General features: G+C 37.8%; 2 protein-coding genes across 2 annotated transcripts in view; both read right to left on the minus strand.

Annotated features, from left to right (window-relative positions):
* The window catches only part of LOC120081770 (GTP-binding protein At3g49725, chloroplastic), a 60,805-nt gene that overhangs the window by 35,891 nt on the left and 5,005 nt on the right, over positions 1 to 19,909 (minus strand). Inside the window, exons 2-4 of the mRNA XM_039036941.2 lie at positions 8,357 to 8,421; positions 8,209 to 8,271; positions 7,933 to 8,022 (exon numbers count right to left, since the gene is read on the minus strand). Coding sequence (XP_038892869.1) covers positions 7,933 to 8,022; positions 8,209 to 8,271; positions 8,357 to 8,421 — 218 coding nt within the window. The remainder of the gene's footprint in view (positions 1 to 7,932; positions 8,023 to 8,208; positions 8,272 to 8,356; positions 8,422 to 19,909) is intronic.
* On the minus strand, positions 14,234 to 18,706 carry LOC150038819 (uncharacterized). Its single transcript, XM_090308291.1, has 2 exons — positions 18,073 to 18,706; positions 14,234 to 18,033 (listed from the first exon to the last, which is right to left on the minus strand). The coding sequence occupies exon 2, from the start codon at positions 17,083 to 17,085 to the stop codon at positions 16,345 to 16,347; it is 741 nt and encodes a 246-aa protein (XP_090164417.1). The 5' UTR covers positions 17,086 to 18,033; positions 18,073 to 18,706; the 3' UTR covers positions 14,234 to 16,344.

Here is a 19,909-nt window from a genome sequence, read left to right on the forward strand (position 1 = left end):
AGGTGAGTAAATATTGTCTTATGGATAATGCTATTTGGTACTCTAAACTGTTTAAATGTGCTGCAAAAGAAGTTGTCCTCCCATTACCTATCTCCTAATAGATGTGCTTTGTGCAAAGGGAATTGGGAAGACCTCAAACACCTTTTTTTTATTGCGTTTATGCTCAATTCTGCTGGTTTTCACTACTCAAGACATTCAACTTAAGCTGGGTTTTTGGGGAAGCATTCAGAGATAACGTCCAACAATTGCTAGTAGGTCCAGGACTTGAGAAAAAACAACAAATTTTGTGGGTCAATGCAGTTAAAGCAGTGCTAGCAGGCTTGTGGTTTGAACGGAACCAAAGAGTTTTCCAAAATAAGGAAACTCCTCGGTTCACAAGATATGAAGCAGCCAAGCTTAATGCCTCTTTGTGGAGCTCTCTCTCAAGCGCCTTTGCGGCTTACTCTTGCCAAGAAATCAGTTTGAATTGGCACATCTTCCTTTTTCCAGAGCCTTGAAGTCATCTTCTCGAAGGAAATTCGGCAAACTGTGTTTTTTTATTAATCTTAGCCTGTCTTGTTTTTATTTTTAGCTGTGAACTATTCCATTTGTTTGTCGGTGAAGTGCTTTTTGTTTCAAGTTGTTTAAGGGGGAGGGGAGAGTATAGATTTTTCAGGTTCCCTATGTATTGTACTGAAGGTTTCTCTTTGTTTTGTCCTATTATATGTCTTCGGAGATGATGAGGATGTTAGGGGGTTGTCAACCCAGTTAAAATGTCTTGGTGCACCTACTGCCTCTCTTCTTAAATGTAATTAGAGTGCTTATTGATTCTGTTTGCTTCCGTTGCATGCTTAACAAGTACATGAAAGGCAAAAAAATAGCTTTGCAATTAAGAAGAGAGGCAGTAAATTGCACCTTGCTGTCTTCTATAGTAACTCCACAAAGGGCTGATTTTTCCCAATTCACTTTTTGACCCGAGCACCACTCAAACAATTCAATCATCTTTCTTAGATTATCTAGCATCTTATCATCATATTTACAAAAAATCAATGTATCATCAGCAAATTGGAGAAGTGAAATATGGATTTTATCATTTCCCACAAGGAATCCTTCAAATTTTCCTTTTTCATGGGGTCTAACAATAAGAATGTTTAACATTTCACTATCGAGTAGAAATAGGAGGTCCTCTTGTCGGATTCCCCTAGTGGCATGAATTCTACTTCTTGGCCTCCCATTTATGAAACTGAGAATTTTCGATTCTTAACATAACCCATTATCCATGAAATCCATAGTGGATAAAAGCCTTTTCCATTTAGTACGTTCTCAAAGAAGGCCCATTCCACCCAACCAAAAGCCTTTTCGACGTCTAATTTCAAAATCTACCCTTTTCTTTTTTTTGGATCGATAGTCCTCCACTGCTTCATTTGCTATTAGAACCGAATCCAAAATTTGCCTCCCCTCAATAAATGCACTTTGTGTAGGAGCTATGATATTAGGCACTACTCCTTTTAATCGTTCTGCAAGCACTTCTGCTATAATTTTATAAGATAGGGTGGTTAGGCTAATGGGCCTAAAATCCTTGACCGTTACCGCATCTTCCTTTTTCTGAATCAAGCAAATGAAGTTTTCTTTTACACAAGAATTCAGCTTTCCGTTTCCATAAAAATCCTCAAATAAACTCAAAAAATTATCCCTGAACTGCTCCCAAAACTTAATGAAGAACTCCATTGTGAAGCCATCTGGGCCAAGGGCTTTAGTTCTACCCAAAGATTTCAACCCTCTTCTTATTTCTACATGTGTAAAGCAAGATACTAAATGCTCATTTTGATCCTCTGATGCTACAACCCATTCCAGATTTAGGGGGATAGACCTTGCACCCATAGACTAGTAAAGTGTCTTATAGAAGTGCAATATTTGAGATTCAATTTCTCGAAAAGAAATGGTTGAGATACCTTGATCATTTATCAGTTCTGCAATCAGATTCTTTATTTTGCTGCTAAAAACCGATGGAAAAAACTAGTATTCTTATCTCCCAAATTCAACCAATTCAGCTTGCTCTTTTGCAATAAGTTTCTTTCTTCCTTACGATAGACAGCCATTAAATCAGCTTTTAGAAGTCTTGAAAAAACCCTTCATGAGAGGAACTTCCACCCCAAGTGGATTGCTTGGATTTTGGGTTGTATCTCTAATCAAATGTTCTCCATCTTCATAAATGGAAGACCAAGAGGAAGAATTAAAGCTACAAGGGGAATTAGACAAAGTGACCCCCTCTCTCCCTTCCTTTTCCTTTTGGTTAGTGATTTGCTTAGTGTATTGGTTGACAGAATCCGAGAAAAAAATCTGTTTGAAGGCTTTGTAGTTGGGAAAAATAAGGTACAGCTCTCCATTCTTCAATTTGCTGATGATACTCTGCTTTTTTGTAAGTATGACGATGACATGCTAGACAATCTTAGAAAAACCATTACTTTGTTTGAATGGTGCTCCGGTCAGAAAGTTAATTGGGAAAAATCTGTCATTTGTGGGATAAATATTGAAGATTCCAAGTTGAGGGCAATAGCTTCAAGGCTGAATTGTCAATTAGCACACCTTCCATTCTTATATTTGGGCCTTCCTCTTGGGGGGCATCCAAAGAAATTGGATTTTTGGCAGCCGGTTATCGATAAAGTACACAAAAAACTTGACAAGTGGAGAAGATACAACTTATCAAGAGGTGGAAGAGCTACTTTGTGTAAATCAGTCCTTTACAACCTTCCAACCTACTACATGTCCTCTTTTTTTATGCCTGAAAAAGTGATATCAGCCATAGAAAGGACCATCAGAAACTTCTTTTGGGAAGGCCATAAAGGTGGAAAGATAAACCATTTATCAAAGTGGGAGCTAGCTTCTAAAAAACAGGCAGATGGGGGTCTCGGGCTAGGAGGTTTGAAAGCTAAAAACTTGGCTCTACTAGCCAAATGGGGCTGGCGGTATATGAAAGCACAACCCTCCCTGTGGAATCAAGTTATCACAAGTATCCATGGCAGCAGCCACTTTGGTTGGCACACATCCGGCAAGGTTCATTGTAGTCTTCGAAGTCCTTGGATAAGTATTTCAAGATCTTGGTTGAATGTTGAGAATTTGGCAGCTTTTAAATTGGGAAATGGAACCAGAATTGCATTTTGGCAAGACCCTTGGCTGGATTCTTCTCATCTAAAAGACAGATTCCCTTCCTTATTTGGCTTAACCACCCATCCCAATGGTTCAATCTCAAACTATTGGGATTTTCACACCTCCTCATGGACAATCAACTTCAGAAGAGCCTTAAAGGAAGATGAGATTCTAGAATTCCAAACCTTACTAGCCTTGTTGGTTAAGCAAGATTTAAACAGTAGGCAAGATACTTGCCTTTCGTCCCTTGAAAATAATGGCTCCTTCTCAGTTAAATCACTGGTAAACCACCTTTCTATGGCCCCTCCAATTTCAGCCAGCCTTCAAAAGGGTCTTTGGAAGACCAACAGACCTAGGCAAGTTAATATAACAATATGGATAATGCTTTTTGGAGCCCTTAACTGCTCCTCTGTGCTACAACGAAAGCTGCACTACTTTTATATTTCCCCCAATTGGTGTATCCTTTGCAAATCAGCTGAAGAAGATCTCCAACACCTATTCTTCGATTGTATTTTTGCCATTAATTGCAGGAGAGAATTTCTCAATTGCTTCAACACCTCTTGGGTCTTCGATAATTCCTTTAGAAGCAATGTGCAACAACTACTTTTTGGTCCAACTCTCAAGAAAAACTCAAATTTACTTTGGATTAATGGGACAAAAGCAGTGCTGGTTGAAATTTGGTTTGAAAGAAACCAAAGAGTGTTCAACAGTAAGGAAACTCCTTGGTTTGCTCGATTTGAGGCGGCAAAGCTCAATGCTTCTCTTTGGTGCTCCCTATCTAAATGTTTTGAAGCTTACTCCTTACAAGACATAAGCTCAAATTGGCAGTATGTGAAGCTTTTACTTGTCTTCTTCTAATTATTGTTAACCTTTTCGCTAGCTTATAAGGGTTCATCAGTTTTGTTGGATATGATGAGGGCGCTATAGGAGTGTCAACCTAGTTGAGATGCTCGAGTGCGCCTACTGATCCTTTGGTTTCATTTTTTGTTATATGTTCGCCTTTATTTCCAAGTACACATCTCTTGTACTAAATCTTAATGATTAATAAAGGCCGTTTCCTTTTCAAAAAAAAATAGAACTATCCTCATGTCAAGCTTCATAGGGAAGGAGTCATGGTTTTCTGCCTGGTTATATCTTTTGTTAATCTCTTCTAGGAGTCTTTCTTCCTTTTTTTTTTTCCCCCTTTTTTCATTGCTTTCAAAATCTGAATGACATTTCTTTAGGACAGATTTTAAACTTCTCAATGTTGAGGATATGACAAACCAGCCCAACCTTGGTGAGTATTACAGCTCAGATGTCTTTCTATTACCCAACAACAATCATTATTTAGCAGTCAACTGTTACAAAATCGAAAGGGTGAGGGGCCCCCATTCAAAAGACCCAGCTTCAAGTAATAGGGGAAAAGGATCTGAAACAGTGCGTACAACGTACCTTTTTAGTAACTCTAAAATTTTCGAAGGCCTCATCCCAGCCATTTAATACTAAAAACCGATCAATAAGTGAACGAGAGACCACCCTCCCATCTCTGGACCATGAGTAACGACCATTAGATAAAGGGATTTCTAGTAGCTATGAAATTATTGAATTTCCTCATCCCTTTTGTTACCTTCCCACAGGGAATCGTTCTTGAACTCGAGTTATGTTAAAATCAGCACCAAGGCACCAAGGTTCTTCACAATATGAGGAGAGGGAAGATAGCTCGGGCCAAACATACTCTCTCTTTATAATTAGTTGGTCCATAAACATTAGTGATCCAACAAACTCTCTTACTAAAAGTTGTACATTTCACCAATAGTGAATATCCTCCTTTAAGTACTTCTGTCACAGTCGGCTTACTTTCATCCCACATAGTTAATATGCCTCAGGATCTGCCATATGCTTCAACACATGCCCAACCCACATCTTTTGAGCACCATAAGGCCTTAATGAATTTGGTATCAAAATGTTCTCTTTTTGTCTCCTGAATAAGCACCATATCTGGGTTTATTTTTCTTAATTGACATTTAAGCACTAATTGTTTAGATGAGTCATTGAGGCCTCTTGTATTCCACGTGATTCGAGTCCTTTTCTCGAGGTGGTTTGATACCAAATTTGATGGAAAATGAAATCTGGAAGTGACTTTTATTCAAAAACTGAACTTTACAAATGAATACAGCAAGATATTTATAGCTTGAGTCCAGTACGTCAACCGAACCACAACCTAACTGTCCTCTGAACGGAAATCAGAACACGAAGATTGGTTGAAAGACTTAATACTAAATACAAACAATCTTAAAGAATCAAACAAAGATTCTTGGTAAAAACTAATTACCCTAAAATAATGACTAACCACCCTAACCACTCAAGAAACATTACAAGATCCTCAATAGACAGCTACAAGATCCTCAACAGGCAGCCCAAGATAGTACAAGACTTTCATCAATTTGTTTCAGGTTAGATACTTGGGTTGCTGATTCATTTCCTCGGTTGTTCAATATTGCTTCTCTTCCTAATGATTCAATTTTTGAACGTTGGGATGGTACTACATGCCCTTAGAATACTTTCTTTAGAAGACTTCTTAGAGATGATGAGATTACTAATTTTCAGCAGTTGGCTTAATTGGTTAACAAGTAAAAAAAGGTTTCTAACAGGTCAAATTCTCGATGTTGGTCTCTTGATTCATCTGGAAAATTTACTGTGAAATCTTTAAGAAAGCATTTGACAGAAGCTTCTTCTCCTATTTGTAAGGAGGAGTTGATTGCTCTATCGCAATCCAAAGCTCCTAGAAGATATTTTTTTAAAAAAAAAAAAAACGGAAACAAACTTTTCATTAATGAAATGAAAAGAGACTATCGCTCAAGATACAATGAGACAAAGAAAGCAAAGAACACTTAGAAATTTAGGAGGCAGCAGACGCACCCGGATATTTCAATTAGGTTGACACAACCTTAGCACTCTCATCATATCTCGATACAAAATACATCCTAAAGATCAATTCAAAGTACAAAGCATCATGATAACATTAATACATAGATTGATTAAGAATGAATGAATACATTCCAATTTAAGCTAATATCTTGAATGGAGTAATCTGCATATGATTTGGATAGAGAACACCAAGAGGAAACTTTGACTTGAGCAATCTCATCATGATCCATCCAAGATAGGGCCTTGCTTTGAAAAATTCTTTGGTTCCTTTCAAACCAAATTCTTGAGAGAATCGCTTTGACTCCATATACCCACAAAAGGTGAGGAATAGCTTTTAAAGAGAAGAAGAATTAAGAGAACTACTTCTTTAGCCACTGGATTTGAGTGTGTTAATGAGGTTCCTTCATCTTTACCCAATGCTCAAAACTTCTTTCAGCAGACAACAGTGAACTTGCGTGTGGAGCTGGTGAAACATCCTCATCTTCCAACACACGCCTTCCAGTGACCAATGAGCACACCTTCCCAACTGCTGAAAAAGCTGTTTCGGACACGTTGTACACTGATGGACAGTCAGAATTTCTTGACCATTAACAGCCCACTCTACCACCTATCCCATCATTACCTATGGCCTCATCCTACGCCATGTTGGGATCAACTTGTCCTCATTTATTGGTGGGACTAGTCGTAGCATCAAAGTCAAAAGTTTTATGGGGTAATTCAGTGAAAGCTTTATTATCAACGTTCTTGTTTGAGTCAATCAGAGAGTTGTCCCTTTATTATGGGATGATCGGTTTGGTTCTTCCCATCTGAAGGCCTCTTCATGGTGCTCTCCCTCCAAAAACTTTGCAAGATATACTATTCAAGATATTTGTCTTAACTTGAATGTCTTTATGCTACCATATTAAATTATTTTTTAATTACGTTTATTTTATTACTTGTTTTTCTTTCTTGTTTCCCCTCATGGGGGGTTCTTGTACTTTTGAGCATTAGCCTCTTTTTATTTCATCAATGAAAAGTGTTTGCTTGTTTCTTTTTTTTTTAATTTAAAAAAAATATATCTATTGTAGTTGCATATGATTGCAACCCATGAAGCACGGACATCTCACTTTTGGAGAAGTGTCAATGTTGGACACGGATACATCCGAACATGCTCCAGACACATGTCAGACGCAAAAATCCATGTCCCCTTTTATTTATTCATCGAACACCTATAGACCAAAACAAAAAAAAAAAAGGAACTAACTAACTTCCAAACCAACCTGCAGCGTTAGAGAGGCGTGGTCAGCATGCAACTTCCACATCGGGGGGAAGAAGGAGGGCAACTGTGCGTGCGTGGAAGAAGAGAGTAATGCAAGAAGAAAAAGGAAACATTATTTAGGCTTTGGGCTTTTGTTTTGGGCTTTGGGCTTTGGGCTTTGGGCTTAGGGCCTTATTACATCCATTCCATGTTATGTGGCCATAGGTTTTTTTCTTATATGGGCTCTTGGTTTTTTTTCCTATTTTAAATGACCTTTTCTATTTCTTCATTAATAAAAAAAAAAACCGTTATTTTTAATAACTAAAAAAAACTAGTATTAATTATTTTCAGTACTTATAAAAAAAATAGTATTTTAAATAATTAGAAAAAAATATATATTATTTTTCATAATTATACATATATAATTAAAAAGTAATGTGTCCTCAAACGTGTCATGTCCTATATTTTTAGAAATTGGCATGTTGCCATGTCGTGTAAGATCGTGTCGCATGTCTGTGCTTCATTTCAGAACCAAGTAGAAACAGCAACAACAAAATGCAAATTGAACTCTATCCCTTAATGACTATAAGTATACTCTAGCAAGAAAAAGGCAATGATGCATTTAATTGGGACCATGAAAACAAAAAAAATAAAAAATAAACCTGTAACTTGGCCTCCTTCGTGTAGGCATGAGCATTGAATATCTCTATTATGAGACCCACGCGATCCAATACAGGTTTATCCCATGCCCGCTGACAAAAATAGTGTAGCAAGCATTCAAAAACAAAGATTATTGCAAACGCGCGCGCGCATATATATATATATCCTATTGAGAACACAATATAACACAACCTAAACTTTTTCCACAAGACCATGAGTATGTAATTGTTCATGGTAGAACTAACAGGCTGGAAGAAAATGAGTATACACAAGCATACCTCCAGATTCCTTTGCTGAATACCAGAGAGAATGGCATTCACAAAAATAGCATCAACTTCACTCTGATAAGATTTTAAACTGATAAGATTTAGTTTAATGATCACACTGTACAGCTATTTGCACGCAAAAAAACCAAATTACCACTACCTTCGACTCTGCCGCATTCAAATGGCATTTGATGGTATCCACAGTCCCTGGTCCAAAGTATGTATCTGACAAATAAAACACCATGAGAAGAAAAAGAAAAAAAAAATGACATAATGCAATGGTTAACCATCGGGATCATAGACTATCCAATTAACTTGACATCTAAAAATAAAAAGGTCTATTTCTCTTATAACATTCAATATCAAAAAAGAACTAGAATTACTGGAAAAGAGTAGGGACTAGGGCCAAAGGCCTAACCAACAGGTAGGAAACAGATTACACAAAAGCTTTCAACCAGAGAGTTCGGGATTGAAGGATTACTTCAGAAATTATTGTGGCTATTAATGCTTACAAGAAAACTACCAGCCAGCTATAGATATGCTCCGGAAGTGTCTTTTTTTCTCCCTTCTGGGAGGATGCTCCACGAAAAGAAATTATGAGATATCCCAAGGGTAAAGAAGACGAATCATCTCCCTTTACAGAAGAATTCGAGTGTGTCAGTGGAAGTAGAAGAGTTTCCTCTCTTTCTACAGCAAAAGAAACATTTAAATCAGCCGGTTGGTGAACATTTAGATGAAGAATCTGAACAGCCACATTTATTGAGGAAAGAGAAAGAACCAGTGGATTTAATGCCTAACGTTTCCCCCCCTCTTTCAGCGGAAAAGTCCAAAAAGACGGCTCTCCCTCAATTATTATGAGCCGTCACACTCTCTCTCTTCCATTTGAAAAGTCAGGCTCCATCATTTCAGTTACAGCAGGGGAAAAATCATTAAAGATTAATGACATTGAGGCTGGTTCTGCAGCCAGCCCTTCACAAATCAGCCAGCCAAGAGAAGTTAATGACATTGAGGCTCCTGCAATCTCCGAAAAAGGCTCACACCTTTTCAAACCGTTCCCCAATCATTTTGTGCGAAGGCATAAATCATTTACCAATTCGTGGTCCTCCATCTCTAATTCTGATTTAATTGAGGACTATTGCATAAGCCTTCAACTCCCAAAAATCAAATCAAAAAGGTCAGTTTTTTGTTCTACTAATTGGCCTCCCCTTAATCATCCATCTTTCAAGGATTCAGATCCAAATATCTCTCTTTTGCAAGGATCTCCATTCCATGGAATCTCTCATGACTTCGAAGATGCATCAATAACAAGTGTAAGCAGTGAAGAACTTGAAAAAGACATCCAGGAAATTGAACAAACTTCAGCAGAAGACTTAATTAGCAGGCAGTGGGGATGCTTTAAAGTTTCTTTTCCAAATAGAGGAAGATCAGGGGGTTGAAAGGAAGAGTTCCCTGTTTTCACCACCATTTATCAAAGACTGCATACCTCAGGAGTTCAATTCATTAATTGAAGAGTGTGAACTTACTCCGGGTTAATCAACTGTCCGGAATTCAATAACCTTAAAAGCAATAATGAAGATTATTTCATGGAACATCAGAGGACTTGGTGACAAAAATAAAAGGTTGGCAATCAAAAGACTCTTGAAAAAAATAAACCCTGACAGTTCTTCTCCAAGAAACAAAAAGATACAACGTCGATCTACCTTTTATTAAAAGCTTATGGAGCTCTAAAGAAGTTGGCTGGGCTTTTGTGGAAGCTTTGGGTAGGGCAGGAGGTATTTTATCAATGTGGGATGAAGGCAAAATTTCAGTTTCAGAGATTTCAAAAGCATCATACTCTTTGACCTTAAAATGTCAAACAATTTGTAGAAAAAGTTGCTGGATAACAAACGTGTACGGTCCGAATTGCTACAGAGAAAGGGACAACCTATGGTCTGAATTATCTTCCATATTAGATTCTTGTGATGTTCCATGGTGCCTTGGAGGAGACTTTAATCGCATCCGAAGAAGACAAGAAAGATTCCCAATAGAAAGATATTCAAGAGAAATAAAAAACTTCAATAAGTTTATTCGAGAGTCAAATCTAATTGAAATTCGTATGTCCAATGGAAAATTCTCTTGGTCAAGAGAAGGAGTGATGATATCAAGATCCCTCATCAACAGATTCTTTGTTTCTCAAAATTGGGATGAGTTCTTTGAAGATTCAAGAGTGTCAAGACAAGCTCGAACTATTTCAGATCAATTTCCTCTTCTTTTTGAAGCTGGTGCTTTTGAGTGGGGTCCCTCCCCTTTTAGATTTTGTAACAGTTGGCTAAAAAATAAGGAATGTTGTCGGATAATTGAAAATTCTTTGTTGATAAAAGGGCAGCAGGATTGGACTGGTTTTGCCTTATATTCCAGACTAAGAAGGGTAAAACATAGTGTTAAAAGATGGCTGGTAGAGCACGAAAAAGTCTAGAAAATCAGAGAAGAATCTCTGCTGAAAGAAATCAATGAAAAAGACCTCCAAGCCGACAGCCTTGAGAACTTTTCAGCAGAAGAAGATGTGAGAGTGTCTTTAAAGGCTGGCCTATTATCTCTTCACCAAGCAGAAGAAAGAGACCTAATTCAAAAAAGTAAGCTGAATTGGCTACTTCTGGGGGATGAGAATACTTCTTTTTTTCATTGTTTCCTTGCAGCTAAAAGAAGGAAGAATCTTATTGCTGAATTATTCAACGACCAAGGATTGCCAACCAAATCTTGTAGAGAGATAGAAACAATCATATTGGATTTCTTTTCCAATTTATACACAAAATGCACGGGTACTCGTTCAATACCTTTGTATATGGCTTGGTCAAGAGTCTCAACTGAAGATAATACTCATTTGATTGCAAAATTCAATATAGCAGAAATTAAAACTGCTATTCAAGCCTTAGGTAAAAATAAGGCTCCTGGACCAGATGGCTTCACAGTGGAGTTTATTCTTCATTTCTGGAACTTGTTGAAGGATGGATTTAAAGATGTCTTCGAGGAATTCTTTCACAACAGTAAACTCAACTCATGTATTAAGGAGAATTTCATTTGTTTAATTCAAAAGAAGGAGGAAGCAGTATGGATAAAAGACTTTCGACCTATAAGCCTTTCTACTATTGTTTATAAGATAATAGATAAGGTGCTTGCAGAAAGGCTCAAAGTGATCATGCCAAGCCTAATAAATTCAACTCAAAGTGCCTTCATAGAAGGAAGGCAAATTCTTGACCCAATTCTTATAGCAAATGAGGCTGTTGAGGAGTATAGAGTCAAAAAGAAGCAAGGTTGGATACTAAAACTTGATTTGGAAAAAGCCTTTAATAGAGTTGATTGGGAGTTTCTTGAAAAAATTCTCCATGAAAAAGGCTTCCATCCAAAGTGGATCTCATGGATTATGGGTTGTATATCCAATCCTAAATTCTCCATATTCATCAATGGAAGGCCTAGAGGAAGAATTATGGCAACAAGAGGAATTAGATAAGGAGACCCTCTTTCTCCTTTTCTTTTCCTTTTAGTAAGTGAAGTTCTTACAGCCTTGGTCAACAGAATTCATGAAAAATGTTTGTTTGAAGGATTTGTGGTAGGAAAGGATAATATCCATATTTCAATTCTCCAATTTGCAGACGACACGCTCTTATTTTGTAAAAATGATGATGGAATGTTAGAGATTCTCCGAAAAACTCTTGCATTATTTGAATGGTGCTCCGGTCAGAAAATAAATTGGGAAAAGTCAACCATATGTGGAATTAATATTGAAGATTCCAAGCAAGAAGCCGTGGCCTCAAGGTTAGGTTGTAAATCTTTGCAGCTGCTTTTTTATATTTAGGTCTTCCTTTGGGCGAATATCCAAAAAAAGTAGACTTTTGGCAACCGGTGATAGACAAACTTCAGAGTAAACTTGACAAATGGAGAAGGTATAACCTCTCAAGAGGCGGTAGGGCAACTTTATGCAATTCAGTTCTTTTAAATTTACCAACCTATTATATGTCTTCCTTCTTAATGCCAGAAAAGGTTATTTCCTCTATAGAAAGAATTATGAGAAATTTCTTTTGGGAAGGACATAAAGGAGGGAAGCTAAATCATTTGGTAAAATGGGAGATTGTATCAAAAAAAGTTGAGGATGGGGGACTGGCTCTAAGAGGATTAAAAAGAAGAAATTTGGCACTTCTTGCCAAATGGGGGTGGCGATTTATCCATGAGAATTCTTCTCTATGGACACAAGTTATAAAGAGTATTCATGGTAGAAATTTTGGTGAATGGAACACTTCTGGAAAGTCATTCTGTAGTCTTCGTAGTCTTTGGATCAACATATCAAAAATCTGGTTGAAAGTAGAAGCCTTGGCAGTCTTCAAACTGGGAAATGGAAGCAGAATAGCCTTCTGGCATGACTCTTGGACTAGTAACACACCCCTTAAACTTAGTTTTCCCTCTTTATTTAAAGTTGCTTCCAACCAAAATGGATCTATTTTGGATCATTGGATTCTCAAACTCTCTCTTGGTCTCTACCCTTCAGAAGACTATTAAAAGATGAAGAAATACCAGACTACCAGACTTTGCTCTTCTTTATTTCCAACATAAAGCCTTCTTTCATACCTGACTCTCGATCTTGGTCCTTAGAAGCAAGTGGTTCATTCACGGTAAAATCTTTGTCTAACCATCTTACCTTGGCCTCACCTCTTGACACCCACCTTTTAAAAGCTTTATGGCAGACTAATAGTGATCGAAGAGTGAATATTACAGTTTGGATCTCGCTTTTTGGAACCCTAAACAGCGCCTCAGTTCTGCAACACAAGCTGCCCTCTCATTTTCTTTCTCCTAATCAGTGTGTTTTATGTAAATCAGCTGGAGAAGATTTACAACACTTGTTCTTTGACTGCTTCTTCGCAAGAAATTGTTGGCTAGTCCTTTTTAAATCCTTCAACATCAATTGGGCTTTCCACATTACTTGTAAAAATAACGTCCAGCAGTTGCTCACTGGTCCTATTCTCAAAAAAGCCCCAAATCTAATTTGGTGCAATACAGTAAAAGCAATACTAGTTGAAATTTGGTTCGAAAGAAATCAAAGAATCTTTCAAGATAGAGAACACACTTGGTTCTCCCGCTACGAGGCTGCTAAACTTAATGCTTCTCAATGGTGTTCTCTTTCAAAGCATTTTGCAGCATACTCCCTTCAAGCTTTATGTTTGAATTGGCAAGCATTCATCCTCCCAGTTTGATTGTGTTTTAAGGAGAAGGGGCACTACTGTCCAACCTTGAAGACTTAAGTAGTTAGGCTTATTTTCTTGTTTTCCCTCTTGTTATGTATTATGTCTATCAGAAGAGGACGCTTTTTCTTTATATTCAATTCTCTTGTAAGTTCCATATTTTCCATTTTTGTTTGAGTTCTATGGACGTGATGAGGACACTAAGGAGGTGTCAACCTAGTTGAGATGCCCGGGTGCATCTCCTGATCCCGTATCTTGTATCGCTCCTATTTAAGTACACATCTCTTGTACTTTCTTTTTATGCATTAATAAAAAGTATGGTTTCCTTTTCAAAAAAAAATATTATTTTTGGATTGAAGTTCACTAAGATTTCACAGTACAAGTTACACTTTGGAGATGCTAAAAAAAGAAAAAAATTATTAAAAAAAAAAAACTAGAACAAATTCATTCTGACCTTTCACAATGGCTAGCTGCTGATTGTACTCGTTTGGATGTCATCACTGAGGTTGTTTCAGATCGTAAGGGAAGCATTGCTATCCTATCTTATTCTGATCGTATAGAAGATAATGCAAGTCTGGAATGCGACTTAACGCTAATTTATACTCATTACATGGGTGAAATTGCCATGACCTCATGGAAAATATATTTTTTATACTATTTCAGTTCATGATTTGTTGAGAGGATGTGTTTTACCTGACTCTGATTATGTCTCATCCAGTGTTTTCAAAGCACAAAGCGCACTTTAAGGCGACAAGCTCTTTAATCGTCTCAAGGCAAGAGGCGACCAAAAAGCGTTGCCCGATTGAAGCAAGGCACACTTAAAAAAAATTAATAAATAAATATTATTTTTACAATTATTGATAAAAGAAAATACATAGATTTTTAAAATGTTAAAATATTAACAAAATTATGAAGAATTAAAATAAAAATTAACTAAAACAATATGAGAAAGAAATACATATTTGGAAAAAGAAATAGAAATAGAAATGATTTTAAATAGGTAAAAATTAATTCTGAGTAATAGGGTAGAAATTTTGCCGTTTGGCAGTTTGGTTGGCATGCAGCCAACATTACTTTAATGCTGGCAGCCAACCCTTCATTTCTCTTCAAGGAAATGTAAAAAATAAAAGAACATTTCTTCTTCCTTTCTGATTTTCGACCCCTCTTTTTCTTCCTTTGCTTCATTTTTGAAAAGCAACCGATGGATGGCCCAATGGGTAAACAAAAAGATGACTTCTTTAACTTTTTGCTACTACTTGTGCTATTCTTTTTCTTCATTTCTTCTTCCTTTCTTTGGTTTTTCTTGACTTCTTGTTTAAATCTTGATTCTTGATATTAAAGAAGTTCGAAGAAAGCAAGAATCATTAAAAAAAAAAAAAAAAAGGCCAGCACCTGTGTCGCCTTGAACATATGTTCAAGGCGACAGAAAGGCGCAAATCGTGAGGGCCCCATTGAAGGTGCTCGCCCGAGGTACTTGCAAGGCGGTATGGCCTCCCATCGCCTCGCCTCTCACCTAAGGCGAGCGCCTAGCTGCGCCTCAACAACACTGGTCTCATCTAGACAGAAGAGTTTGGAGTTTGGAAGATTCTGGGCAGTTTTGGTTAAATCACTTTCCAAGAAATTGGCTGTATCTTATCCATGGATACAAAGTTGTTTAAAGCCTTGTGGAAATCAAGCTGTCCTAGAAGAGTAAATATTCAGTTTGGGTGATTATATTTGGAGTTCTTAATTGTTCTCAAAGATTGCATCATGTTTATGGGCTCATCATTAATCTCAAGTTCAACGTCTGCAAGATATTGCGGTGAAAGCTACTCTTCTATTTGTTTCAGGCTTGTTCGAGTTTAAGTTTTCTGGAATTTAGGTTTCTTTTGAGTTATGTGTTAATTGGATTGTTTTACTTTTTCTCTAAAGTTTTAGTCTTTATGATGTAATTTGGTCCTAGCCTTGTATTGGCATGCTAGAAGTTTTTTCTTTGTTTTCTCTCATGTATTTTGAGCATTAGTCTCTTTCTTTCATTATATCAATGAATAGTCTCGTTTCCGTTTAAAAAAAAAAACACGCCATGACAGGTTCAAAGCACAGATCGCCTCCTTCTTTAGAGCATGTCACAAGCATTCAACTTCCCTTGAAGAAAAATCCACAAGAAGACTTCAATCTTTTTAGGAATCTTCATCCGCCAAACTGCCTTAACTCAGAGTCTAGGATTTCGTATCTCCTCAATATCTGAGGGCCTTTTGGAGTCTAGCAAAATCAACAAATCAATCCAATCTGCAGTTTCCTCATCAGTCATCCCTCTCAGGGCAATAACCCAATAATTTGAAGAAGACAACCAGCAACAATTTATGAAACAATCTTTGGAATGAGCCACGTTAAAAATTCTTGGAAAGGAGCTCTTGAGATTCCGGTTCCCAACCCAAATATCCTGCCATAATCTAATTTTACCACCATTCCCCAGATTGATTCTATACAAATTTTCAGCAATCCAGCAAGCTTCAAAAAAAAAAATTATTCCAGAATTTTCTAACATGCTGAAATACTTGCTGACAATTTAGAAGATTGTACTCATCCTATGCTCATTTCTAAACTGAAGAGTATTGTTCAAGTTGATGTTTCATATCCAAGGCAAGGATCACATTGTTGGACGGCCCATCACCCTTGTACCTTCATTGCTGGATTATTTGATCTTCTTCGATCAACTGGGCCATTGTCATCTTGGCCTTGAGGCCCATGGGTTCAGCTTTCGCATCTCACTTTGGATTTCTTCCTTCAGCCCACACACAAACTTACTTACTATAGCCTTTTCTCCTAGTTCTTTCAGCCAGCCAAATACTTCTCAAATTGACGGCGATATTCCCTCACCGTCTTCTCCTATTGCAGCCGCCTTAGACGAGCATATCGATCAGCTTTATTCACTGATCGGAATCTGTCTAAGAAAAGTTCACAAAATCAACCCAACTCCCAATCGGTTTCCAATCCTCCTCCCACTGATACAGTCCAATGCTTCACCTTCAAGACAGAGCACAGCCATGTCCAGCTTGTCTTTCTCCGATAAACAATTCACGACAAAATATCGTTTAACACGGTGTAACCATCCGTCTGGGTTTTCATTTTCCTCGCCTTTGAGTCTAAATATAGGCACTTCCAGCTTCTTCAATCTCATGTCAAACAGTGGGACCTCTTTGTTCCCAAGTTCATGGATACCTTCTTTATGCTCTTCCTCTTTTTTTAATTCTTTGGAGGATGTCTCTGTTACTTCTTTCCCTTTTTCCGTCACCGTCCGCTCTGATAACCATCCTTCTGGGTTTTCATCTTCCTCGCCTTTGAGTTTGAATATAGGCACTTCCAGCTTCTTCAATCTCATGTCAAACTGTGGGACCTCTTTGTTCCCAAGTGCATGGATACCTTCTTTATGCTCTTCCTCTTTTTTATATTCTTTGGAGGATGTCTCTGTTACTTCTTTCCCTTTTTCTGTCACCGTCCGCTCTGATGACGCCAATCCTTTTTCTGACATCATGACGTCAAACCGTGATAACATCAACCCAATTTGTCCCTTCATAGCCTGCACTTCTTCAGCCAAGCCATCAATCTTCTCGTTACACTCACTGAAACCGGATTCCACTCTACTTTCTAACGTTGTTTGTTTCTCTCCGATCTCCCCGACTTTCTCCTCCAACATCATTACTCTGTTTCCATCTTCCCCACCATACCCAAGATAACTACTTTGGTACCAAAAATTGATAGGTTTCAACCTTCAATTTTATTTATCAACAGAACAATGGAAGTTTCGAGAGCTCCCTGCTTCTCCTATTCTCAAAGAGAACAATTACAAAGATCAATTTCCAGATATCCCTCACCTACAACCTTACCTCACATATAAACCCCCTCACACAAGAGCCCTCACCTCACCCTAACTAACAATATTCTCCCGGGCCCACATACAAATAACTAACATTTTCCCTCACACATGCTGACCTCCCTTCCTCACACGCTTCCTCGCATAAACCTCAGTGATACGGGGCCTATCAAATTCCAATGTTAATATGAGTGAGTAGTGAGGAAATTCATCCTTTTTTGGCTTCAATTTTAGAGAAGCCATTTCGGAGGAACATTTCGGGGAAGCTTACTATGCTTTATTTCAACAAAAAGACAGTAATTCCGTGCAAGTGAGTGATTCTTACTAATCTCCTTCTCAAATTCCTTCAAAATTCTCATCTATTTTGTGGATGCTTGTGGTTTTCAATTACAAGAAATTCATCCCCCTCTTCTGCACAGCTGCCTGTTTGAATTTGTTGCCTTGAAACATGATTTTTTATTGTATTAAGTATGGAGTTCAAAGGCGCTTTGTTGGATTTTTATGGAAGCTTTTGAATAATTGGGTAGTATTCATATCTGGGTTGATATTTTGGTGACCCTTGGATTTCTTAAAGGCAGCTACACTTTTTCAGTCAATTAAATCTAACAAGGATCGTGTAAGCTTTTGGACTTCTAAAGATAATTTGTTGGGTGTGTACTGTATTTGGAGCTACTGAGAGAAGATTTCTTTGGCTGGAATTCATCCTAATGTCTTGAACCTCGGTGTTTTGGGGGGACTTTTAACTTTTCTCAGTGGGCCTAAGTTTGCTCCAACCTTGGGAGTTGATGTAGGATTTTTTTTTTTTGGAGCAACCTTGGGAGTTGATGTAGGATTTTTTTTTTTTTTTGAAAGGAAACAAGTATCTTCATTGAAATAATGAATTGAGACTAATGCTCAAGATACAAAGAGAGATACAACAACACTAAAACCTAAGGATCAGTGAATGCACCCGGACATCTCAACTAGGTTAACACCTCCTTAGCACTCTCATCATATCCGGAACATTAATAGAATTAAACAAAACAAAAGAAGGCCGAAAAACCTTCCCATCACAACAGTAATTCACTCCTAATACAATGGACCAAAACGTAAAAAAAATACCTAGCTATTACAAGGGACGGCAACCAAGCTATTACATGATGAACTCTAATACAAGGGGGTGAAAAACAAAATCTGAAACTAGTATGCTGGAAAAATAAAAGCCTTCCAATTTAGACTTAGATCTTGAATGTAACATTCTTCCTTTATTGAATGTTTTTAATATTAGTTGATGAATTAATGTAGCTTTTATGCCTTTGTAAACCGGCTGTGAAAAGAAGTTGTAATCCCCGGTTACTTCAGGGGGTTGACCTGCTACCTAGCTGTCCAATCACCTTATGTGTATAAATAGGCCTATAATGCCTACAATCTTATTCATTAATACAAGATTACTCTTTAAATTCTTAGAGCATACATCAAGTGGTATCAGAGCACCCATCCAACACGCATTCCTTTTGGATCTCAAACTTCATGGACGTGGAAGCATCCTCATCAACAACAGCCATGGAAGCCCGAATGTCCTCGATAGAGAAGTCAGTCCACGAGATGAAGGTGAAAATGGGAGAAATCTGTTCCATGTTAGCCCAAGTCTTACTCCATATGAACATTTAATCCGGAGAAGATGGTCAAGAACATGTTAACCTACAAAACAAGGGTGGATTAGAGTCCAAGAACCTCAAGATTCTGGTGTGAACACAGCAAAATTTGAAGACCATGCCATTTTGGAAAGGCAAGAACCAGCAAGAAACCCCAGGAAAGCCAAGATTAGTGAACCGCCTTATCAAGAACTTAGGCAGAGCAAGATTTCAGCTCCAAGAAACATGTATCAAGCAAGATTTCGACCCCAAGAAAACTGTGGATGGGGCTATATGATGCAAGACTTTGATTCTTCAAGCGAAGGTGAAAACTATTACTGTGGAATCCAAGAAAGATTGGGAATGCATCAAGGAAGACACCAATTTCATCAAGACGAGACCGAATACAAGATGAAGATTGACCTCCCTAGCTTTGATGGTCAGATGGATGTCGAAGAATTTTTGGATTGCGCTTCAAAGGTTGAAAATTTCTTTGAATATTCCAACATCCCAGATGAAAAGAAAGTCAAATTAGTGGCCTTCAAATTTCAAATAGGTGCACCGGCTTGGTGGGAGCAACTAGAAACCAATCAGGGATACTATGGAAAACCTCCAATAAAACCTTGGCCGAAGCTTTTGAAGATGATGAAGAAAAGGTTCCTCCCATTAAACTACTAGCAAAGACTATACAACCAATACCAACTTTCCAAGCAAGGGGACCGATCTATCTTTGATTATACGAAAGAATTCCACCACCTAGGCACACGAAATAACCTACCTGAAACAGAATAGCAATTGGTGTCAAGATTTGTTCTTGGCCTTCGATCAAAGAAGCTGTCAAATTAAACCCAGTGGCATATTTGGCAGATGCAATTATCCTAGCTACTACAATTGAAGAGAGTGCAGAGCCAAAACCGACAAAGACCTACCAAAGAAGGCAACCAACAACCATTCAAAAGAGTCCCAACAAACAAACCACAGCAGAGTACTTCAGGAACAATGGCAAACCAACAACATAAAAAGGATGATGTTCCTCC

Source organism: Benincasa hispida, chromosome 1, assembly GCF_027475165.1.
Source record: "Benincasa hispida cultivar pf3 chromosome 1, pf3_genome.v1.1, whole genome shotgun sequence".
In the NCBI taxonomy this organism is placed as follows: Eukaryota; Viridiplantae; Streptophyta; class Magnoliopsida; order Cucurbitales; family Cucurbitaceae; genus Benincasa; species Benincasa hispida.

What these genes read in the sequence shown, in the direction of transcription:
- LOC150038819 (XM_090308291.1), bottom strand. Translation starts at nt 17,085, where the DNA reads ATGATGTTGGAGGAGAAAGTCGGGGAGATCGGAGAGAAACAAACAACG.